Below are 10,134 nucleotides of genomic sequence, written 5' to 3' on the forward strand. Positions count from 1 at the left end.
CACAAATTTGACAACTAAACAAATCAAACCAGTTTATCCAAAATGGTATGCACTGGCTGAATGCTTTCCTATAAATAATTTTAAATGCCACGGTACATTTAAGACTTCACCACAGAACATCCAATCCAATAAATAAGTTCTTCATTTTAAAAATGGTCAATAAGAACATAATAATTAGGAGGAGTAGGCCATACAGCCCCTCGAGCCTGTTCTTTCAATATCATGGCTGATCTTCCACCTCAACTCCATTTTCCCACCCAATCCCCATATCCCTCGATTCCCCTAGAATCCAAAGATCTATCTCAGCCTTGAATATACTCAACGATTCAGCATCCACAGCCCTGTTGGCTAGAGAATTCCAAAGATGCACACCCGAGTGACGAAATTCCTCCTCATCTCGGTTTTAAATGGCTGACACCTTTTCTTGAGACTGTGTCCCCTAGTTCTCGACTCTTCCAGCCAGGGGAAACAATCTCTCAGCATCTATCCACCCTGTCAATCCCCCTCAGAATCTTAAACATTTCAATAAGACAAAAATCTTGTGTGTTTCAACAAGTTATAAAATTAGTGTACAAACCTACAAGAACTATGGTAGAATGCTGTTTTTAGTGTTCTTCCAGCACACCACCCGAATACCTTATTGCATCATTACATGAAATTATGTTTAATAAAAGACACACACGACAATGCAAGTCCCACTCCATGGTTTCATTCCCTGCTCCTTTTTTCTTCTCTTCAACAGTTCTCCAGTATTTCACATAAATGACCAATGCTTAGATGTGAAGTGACAGACCAGAGTCCAATTTTGCATCTCTATGCACACTTTCCAGGGTCAATGGTCATCAATCAGGAGCAGAAAGCTTCCATTTCATGACCTGGGGACATGACCAACCACTAACCAGCAGAATCAGCTTACAATCAAGGAGATTCCTAATCTGCAGGGTGCTAAGCCAAGAACTTACGTACTTCACCATCTGGAGTCCCGATCGGAGATATTCTGGCCTTGTCTCTGCAAATGTATCTGTGATCAGAACTCCCCAGACCAACTAAATGTGGCAATCTCTACTGCATTTACTACCCAAATACAGGATAATTTATAGAAAAGTCATTCTGGATGCAAGCAGAAAACCAATATGGTCAATTCTGAGACATAATTCGATCCAACACTGCTTCCAGAAAAAGAAATTACTTCCACTTCTGGGGAGACACCCTGTCAACAATTAGACTTTTCTACACAATGCACAAAGTCCAAATCTGAAATAACAAAATCCAGAAGCAATTTGTGGAATAATTACCCAATTCAAGTATGTTACACGACTCCTGCAAAAGAGGATTTTGCACCACTGACCAAGCGATGGACAGTTGCAGTGATGCGGCTCAATACTTCCACTGATCATTAAATACCAACATACAGCTGCGCTCATCAATCAACTTTTATTAAAATTATTGATTGACTAAATCCTGAAGCTATTTGGGGCAATCCAATATTTAGGAGGACATTTAGACACCTGTGGCCTTTACATCATCGCAAAAACACTTCTTCACAAGATTGAGCACGACATTTGCTGCTCTCTGAGAGAAGATAAATAAATACAAGTTGTTAACGTACGTCCCCTAAAGTGCCAGGTTTAAACAAGTGGAACTCACTGGATAACACAAGTGACAAAATCATTTGTTTACACACTGTTGCTGTCACTCTAATCAAATTACATTTTCCAAAAAAATCAAATTACAAAATACAAGCCTCCCAACATATATTGCAAGTTCCTATGTAAAACGCAAAAAAACAGGGCAATGTTTCATCAAAATGTTCTGTTAGAATCATAGAATAGTACAGCACAGAAGGAGGTAATTCAGCCCGAGTCTGCAGAGAGCAATCGAATTAGTCCTACTCTCCCATATCCCCGCAATTTTTGCTCTCCAATCATTTTTTCACTTTCCTTTTGAAGGCTACTATTGAATCAGTTTCCACCATGGTATCAGGCAGTGCATTCCAAACCCGAACCACTCTGCATAAAAATGTTTTTCCTCATGTCGCCTCTGGCTTTTTTGCCAATCACCTTATGCCCTCTGGTTATTGACTCTTCAGCCACTGGAAATAGTTTCTCTTTATTCACTATCTAAACACCTATATCAAATCTCCTCCTAGCCTTCTCTGCTGCAAGAACAACCCCAGCTTCTCCAGTCTATCCACGTAACTGTAATCCCTCATCATCCCTAGCGCCATTCCAGTAAATCTCTTCTGTCCCCTCTCCAAAGCCTTCATGTCCTTTCTAAAGTGTGGTGCCCAGAATTGGGCACAATACTCCAGCTGGGGCCAAACTAGTGTTTTATATAGGTTTAGCATAACGTCTTAAAGCCCATCGAAAGGTCAGGTTTCAGCATGATGCACTTTGCAACCTGATCAAATAACTTTACACGAATTGGCTGTCCATATGCAATCAGCTCCACTTATTTAAACGTGGTCCCATGCGATATCCCGACATCAACTTGCAAAAGACGCATACCTCACAAGTACTACAAATAATAATCTCACAAACAAGTGAGAATATCTTGAACCCCAGCAGTGACATATTCCATTGGTGCATGACTCCTGGCATCACTTCAAAGTTGAAAGAAGGCAAAACCTCCCAGTAAGTTAGCATCATCCAAATCACGAGCAATAAGGTGCCATTTCTATCCACAGTAGGCTTTGTCAAAACAGAAAATTACACTTTGCATCAAGCAATATTCTCATTTTGAACTGAAACTACAAGCTTACAAAAAAAAAGCCAACATGCAGCAGAAACAACCCCCTTTTGTCAGCCCTCCACAAAAAAAAAATCGCCAGACTTGTGTGAGCCTCTCTTAATTCCCTTCAGCAGGAAACCCAGCAATATATTTGGGTACAACATTCAAAAAGAATTAAGAGTCAAGATTTTTTTTTAAAAACTAAAACTTGCTGACAAAAATCCTAAATGTAAAAAAAAATAATTGAGGTTAACGAAAAAAACAATTCAATCAAGGACCATCAAAAAGTGCCAAGCAGCAGAACTGATAATATGTTTGAAAAACCCTTTGCCTTATGGCTTAACTTTGAGAAGCAGAGAGCAATGCCATCTGAGTAGGCCGCAAGTCCTAGTCACCAAGGAAGGGGGGGGGGGGGGGGGGAAGAACCGGGGCCGAGCTGGGTTCAACACCGACCTTGCGTTCGCCTCTGGTGGCGCACACTCCGAGTCTTCCTCGGCGGAATTCATACGAAAGTGGGTGGGAAGCGGGCACCGTTGGGGTTTTGTTTCCTCTTGGGGGGTTTTATATAAAGTCTGCCGGTGTGTGTGTGTGGAGAAGGAGGTGGGAGGGCGTGTGTGTGTGTGTGTGCGTGTCCGCGCGCAGCCTCTGCTCTCAAGCCTCCCCCTGTGTCCCGCTCCGTCTCACTGCCAGCCTCGGGCTCTCTCTCTCTCTCTCTCTCTCTCCGCTGTAATGTCCCGCTGGGAGATTGTGATGTGGCGGTGACTGAGGAGGAAAGGGTGGGGGGGGGATGAGGTGCAGGTTTGGGGTGTTTTTTTTTTGAGGGTCCGCTCTAAAACGCCAGCTGTCCCAGGCCTCGCTGCTGTCGCTGCCGCCGCTGCTCCTGCTCGGTTCCCCGCTCCGCCATCTTGTAATTCTCGTTGCTGCTGGCGTGCCCCGCGCCTGCGCGGCTCAGCCCCGGCTCTTAAAGGGGCAGGCCACCCGCCGCTGTGGCACTGCCAGCAGGATTTAAAGAGAAGCCGCATTGCTCTCATCAGTCACCTTCGTCAAATAAAAAAAAAATAAATTAAAAAAAAAATCAGTCACCTTGGAACTCACTTTGGTGTGGAAGCAAGTCATCCTCGGCTCCGGGGGACTGCCTAAGAAGTGAGACCTCTCCACAGACTTCAGGCCACTGGGCTCAGTGGGTGGCAACACTCGCCTCTGAGTCAAAAGTTTGGGGTCTTCAAATTTCTCGTCCATGTTCGAAATCAAAATTCAAAATCAAAATTCCCGATTTCAAAAGTCTCATCCTCGTTTACAAATCCCTCCACAGCCTCTTCCATTTCTTATCCCAGTAATTTCACAAAGGCCTTTGACACTGTCAACCGTGAGGGATTATGGAGTGTCCTCATTTTGGCTGCCCTCAAAAGTTTGTCACTGTCTTCGGCCTGCTCCACAATAGCATGCAGGTCGTGATCCTGACCAACGGATCCACCACAGACCCAATCCATGTCCCGACCTGGGGTCAAGCAAGCTGTGTCATCGCACCAATGCTCTTCTTGGTCTTCCTTGCTGCAATGCTTCATCTCACCCTCAGCAAGCTCCCCGCTGAAGTGGAACTAAACTATAGAAATAATGGGAATCTGTTCAACCTTCGCCACTTCCAGGCTAGATGCAAGGTCACCCATCCTCTGTCATTGAACTACAGTACGCAAACAACGTTTGCGTCTGCACACTCGGAGGCCAAACTCCAAGCCATCGTCAACATCTTCAACGAGGCGTACGAAAATATGGGCCTTACACTCAACATCTGTAAGACAAAGGTTCTCCACCAATCTGACCCCGCCACACAGCGCTGCCCCCTGGTCATCAAAATCCATGGCGCGGCCTTGGACAACGTGGACCATTTTCCATACTTCGGGAGCCTACTGTCAGCAAGGGCAGACATCGATGACGAGGTCCAACACCGTCTCCAGTGTGCCAGCGCAGCCTTCGGTCGCCTGAGGAAAAGAGTGTTTAAAGACCAGGAGCTCAAATCTGGCATCAAGCTTATGGTCTACAGGGCAGTAGTGATATCCGCCCTCCTATATGGCTCAGAGATGCGGACTTTATACAGCAGACATCTCAAAACACTGGAGAAGTGCTACTAGTGCTGCCTCCGCAAGATCCTGCAAATCCACTGGGACATCAACACATCGTCAATGTTTTCGCTCATTCCAACATCCCCAGCATCGAAGCACTGACCACACTCGACCAGCTCCATTGGGTGGGCCACATCGTCCGCATGCCCGACATGAGACTCCCAAAGAAAGCACTCTACTCGGAGCTTCGTCATGGCAAGCGAGCCCCAGGTGGGCAGAGGAAATGCTTCAAGGACACCCTCAAGCCTCCATGATAAAGTGCAACATCCCCACTGGCAGCTGGGAATCCCTGGTCCAAGATCGTCCAAAGTGGAGGTAGAGCATCTGGGAGGGCACTCAGCACCTAGAGTCTCATCGCCGAGAGCATGCAGAAACCAAGCGCAGACAGCGGAAGGAGCATGCGGCAAACCAGACTCCGCACCCCACCTTTCCTTCAACCACTGCCTGAACATCGGTGACAGAGACTGTAGGTCCCACTTTGGACTCTTCAGACACCTGAGAACTCACTTTTAGAGTGGAAGCAAGTCATCCTCAACTCCGTGGGACTGCCTATGATGATGAATCTCCTTTCATCTCACAACGCCCCGAGATGTCTGCGTTCCTCAAATTCTGTCCTCTTGAGCATCCCTGATCACAATCGCTCATGTCGGGCATGCGGACGATGTGGCCTGCCCAACGGAGCTGGTCGAGTGTGGTCAGTGTTTCAATGCTGGGGATGTTGAAAGGCCATACCTTCTGTTGCCAAGGACACAAGCTCTGAAACTCCCTCCCTAAAGCTCTCCGTCTCTCTATCCCTCTTTCCTCCTTTAAGATGCTCCTTAAAACCTACTATTTACAATCTATATTAACAACTTGGAAGAAGGGACTGAGTGTAACATAGCCAAGTTTGCTGATGATACAAAGATGGGAGGAAAAGCAATGTGTGAGGAGGACACAAAAAAATCTGCAAAAGGACATAGACAGGCTAAGTGAATGGGAAAAAATTTGGCAGATGGAGTATAATGTTGGAAAGTGTGAGGTCATGCACTTTGGCAAAAAAAATCAAAGAGCAAGTTATTATTTAAATGGAGAAAGATTGCAATGTGCTGCAGTACAACGGGACCTGGGGGTACTTGTGCATGAAACACAAAAGGATAGTATGCAGGTACAGCAATGGAATCTTGGCCTTTATTGCAAAGCGGATGGAGTATAAAAGCAGGGAAGTCTTGCTCTGCAGGGTATTGGTGAGGCCACATCTGGAATACTGTGTACAGTTTTGGTTTCCATATTTATGGAACGATATACTTGCTTTGGAGGCAGTTCAGAGAAGGGGGTTGACTTATAAGGAAAGGTTGAGTAGGTTGGGCCTCTACTCATTGGAATTCAGAAGAATGAGAGGGGATTTATCGAAATGAATAAGATTATGAGGGGGCTTGACAAGGTGGATGCAGAGAGGATGTTTCCACTGATGGGGGAGACTAGAACTAGAGGGCATGATCTTAGTGTTATGTATGAATAAAGAGTGACCAGATACTGTGAGCTCAAAGTAAAGTGTGACCTTAGTCTTTTATTACAGGTCTCCAGAGTGCCTCTTCAGCCTGCGAGGCCTCCTTAAATACAGGTGCTCCCAAGGGATTGTGGGAACCCCTGGGACTCCAGGGGATGAGCCCTCTGGTGGTTACACAAGGTATTTACACGTTTACATATATAACACTTAGAATAAGGGGCGGCCCATTTAGAAACAGAGATGAGGAGAAATTTCTTCTCTCAGAAGGTTGTAAATCTGTGGAATTCGCTACCTCAGAGAGCTGCGGAAGCTGAGACATTGAATAAATTTAAGACAGAAATAGACAGTTTCTTAAACAATAAGGGGATAAGGGGCTATGGGGAGCGGGCAGGAAAGTGGAGCTGAGTCCATGATCAGATCAGCCATCACCTTATTGAATGGCGGAGCAGGCTCGAGAAGCCATATGACCTACTCCTGTTCCTATTTCTTATGTTACTTTGTTCTTTTTATCTCTTTGACCAAGCTTTTGGTCATCTGCCGTAATTTCTTCTTCTGTGGCTAGGTGTCAAATGTATTTGTTTTGTCTTAAAACGCTGCTGTGAAGTGCCTTGGGATGTTTTACTACATTAAAGGCACTATATAAATACAAATTGTTGTTGTATTCAAGTCCCACTCCAGCGACTTGAGCACATACTCTAGGCTGACACTGCAGTGCAGTGCTGAGGGAGCAATGCACTGTCGGAGGTGCTGTCTTTCGGAAGAGACGTTAAACCGAGGCCCCGTCTGCACTCTCAGGTGGACATAAAACAGCCCATGGCACTATTTCGAAGAAGAGCAGGGAAGTTATCCCCAGTGTCCTGGTCAATATTTATCCCTCAAACAACATCACTAAAAAAAACAAATTATCTGGCCATTATCACATTGCTGTATGTGGCAGCTTGCTTGTGCGCAAATTGGCTGCCGCGTTTCCTACATTACAACAGTGACTACACTGCAAAAAGTACTTAATTGGCTGTAAAGCATTTTGGGTGGTCGTGAAAGGCGCTGTATCAATTCAAGTCTTCCTTTCTTACATATATATGCTTAGATCTACACACATTTCCTGTCAAAAACAAAAGCATAAGATGCTGGAAATACTCAGCAGGCAGGCAGCATCTGTGGAGAGAAAAACAGAGTTAAAGTTTCAGGCCAATGTCTTTTTGTTTATAATGAGCAAAAGTGGACAAGATGTCTAACATTTTCCAGTTCTAACAAAAGGTCACCGACCTGAAACGTGAACTCTGTTTCTCTCTCCACAGATGCTGCCTGACCTGCTGAGTATTTCCAGCATTTTCCGTTTTTATTTCAGATTTTCAGCATCTACAGTATTTTTTAAGAAAGAGCTTACGTTTCAGGTTGATAACCTTTCATCAGCACTAGAAATTGTTAAGAGATCCTATCAACGTTTGCTCATTAAAAACACTGTCCACAATTGTTGTGACTGGAGAAAGGGTCAGACTGAACACTGTGAGCTCAAAGTAAAGCGTGACCTTAGTCTATTATTGCAGGTCTCCAGAGTGCCTCTCCAACCTGTGAAGCCTCCTTAAATACCTGTGCTCCCAAGGGATTATGGGATCCCTTGGGACTCCAGAGGATGAGCCCTCTGGTGGCTGTACAGAGTAAATACAAGTCCACATATATAACAACACTCGCCGCCCCCCCAAAGTCAATAGTGTAACTATTTACAATGCGAGTCGATCTGGGGCCCTTGTTGCCCTGGTTGATCATCTCGGTGTGAAAGCTGGCGTTGTTGAATCATTTGTTGGGCCCTCGCTGGGCTGCTGTGCAGCTGGCCTTGCTGGGCTGCCTGGTGTGTTGGGCCCTGCAGGGCTGCTGTGGATGATGGATTCTGCTTCGTGGTCAACCGTGGTGCCGGTTGCCACTGGTGTGTATGTTGGGGGATCAAAAAAGGTATGGTCCAAGGTGGGTTGCTCAGGAGAGTCCGTGAATCTGAGTTTGATTTCGTCCAAATGTTTCCGGTGAATGAGTCCATTTGAAAGTTTGACTCGAAACACCCTGCTCCCCTCTTTGGCCACGACAGTGCCGGGGAGCCACTTGGGTCCTTGTCCATAATTTAATACAAATACAGAATCATTGATTTCAATCTTGCGTGACACATTTGCGCTATCGAAGACTTTGTTGAAGTTGCCTGCTCTCTACCTGTTCATGTAAATCAGGGTGAACTAACGAGAGCTTTGTCTTAAGTACTCTTTTCATGAGCAGTTCAGCAGGTGGGATCCCAGTGAGTGAGTGGGGCTTCATGCGGCAGCTAAGCAGGACTCGGGATAGGCGAGTCTGCAGTGAGCCTACAGTTACCCTCTTCAAGCCTTGCTTGATGGTTTGCACTGCTCTCTCTGCCTGCCCATTGGATGCTGGTTTAAACAGGGCAGATGTGACATGTTTGATCCCGATACGGGTCATGAATTCTTTGAACTCAGCACTGGTAAAACATGGCCCATTGTCGCTCACCAGGACATCGGGTAAGCCGTGAGTGGCAAACATGGCCCACAGGCTTTCAGTAGTGGCAGCGGACGTGCTAGCCGACATTATCTCACATTCAATCCACTTGGAGTATGCGTCTACAACCACAAGGAACATTTTACCCAAGAGCGGGTCTGCATAGTTGAAATGGACCCTGAACCACAGTTTGGAGGGCCAAGACTGTCATGTATGTAACCACAATGTAACACCACTGTATTGCTGTATACACTCAACCTAGGTGCACACCTTGACCACAAGGGGTGAACTTGTGGGAGACACTCCCTACCTGATCACACAGGTATAAAAAGAGAGGTCCCACCAGGGCCATCATCTTTGGAGACCTGTGAATAAGGAGTTAAGGTCACAGAGTGACCTTGTTCCCAGAATGTGCCTCGTGTGGTTTCATACTGTAGAGTAAGGACTTTACATTGGCGACGAGAAACAGGAATTCACGACCCACGAGAATGGCCACCGGTAGCACAGAGGAACGGTACTGTGTTGGGGAAGACTGGGATGATTTTGTCGAGAGGCTTCAGCAAAGCTTCGTTATGAAAGAATGGCTGGGGGATGCAGCGGCCGACAAGCGAAGGGCTCATCTTTTGACCAGTTGCGGACCAAAGACTTACGCGCTGATGAAGGACTTACTAGCACCCGAAAAGCCGGCGGACAAAACCTTTGAAGAACTTAGCAAATTGATCGGGGAGCACCTCAAACCGGCGAGTAGCATACACATGGCCCAACACAGATTCTACACCCACCAACGTCTTGAAGGACAGAGCATACCGGACTTCGTAGCGGACCTCCGGCATTTGGCCAGTCTCTGTAAGTTCACAGACGCCTGCAGGGGGGAGATGCCAAGGGACTTCTTTATCGAGGGCATCGGTCATGCGGGAATTTTCTGCAAATTAATTGAGACCAAGGATTTGACCTTGAAAGCGGCGGCGTTGTTAGCTCAAACTTTCATAGCGGGAGAGGAAGAGACGAAAATAACATATGCGTGCAATTCTGCCTCAAACGCGGCGATGGATCAGGGAGTCAACATCATCAATACGACTCAGAGCCCCGCAGGCTGGCAGGGACAGTCCGACACTCCCCTGGCAGCAATAAACCCCAGAGTACAACTTCAACAGAGACAATGGCAGGCTGAATGGACATTCACGCCATCACAGCGGACAATGCGGCCCGGGATGGGGCCATTGACACCCACTAATAGGGTACTTAATAGCAGTCAAAGGAACAGTCAGCGCGGAATGCCTGGCCATAGTCCCTTTGTTCCCA

The 10,134-nt window shown here is 46.3% G+C and overlaps 1 protein-coding gene across 3 annotated transcripts in view; it reads right to left on the minus strand.

The window, feature by feature from the left end:
• Positions 1 to 3,640, minus strand: part of ube3a (ubiquitin protein ligase E3A) — a 71,952-nt gene extending 68,312 nt beyond the window's left edge. For 2 of the 3 annotated variants that reach the window (XM_070892450.1, XM_070892451.1), the window contains exon 1: positions 3,184 to 3,640. In XM_070892450.1, the coding sequence (XP_070748551.1) occupies positions 3,184 to 3,236 (53 nt within the window). In that variant the 5' untranslated portion in view covers positions 3,237 to 3,640. The remainder of the gene's footprint in view (positions 1 to 3,183) is intronic. The other variant, XM_070892452.1, reaches the window with a different exon arrangement.
• Between the last annotated feature and the right edge of the window lie 6,494 nt (positions 3,641 to 10,134).

Source organism: Pristiophorus japonicus, chromosome 10 (genome assembly GCF_044704955.1).
Source record: "Pristiophorus japonicus isolate sPriJap1 chromosome 10, sPriJap1.hap1, whole genome shotgun sequence".
Lineage (NCBI taxonomy): Eukaryota > Metazoa > Chordata > Chondrichthyes > Pristiophoridae > Pristiophorus > Pristiophorus japonicus.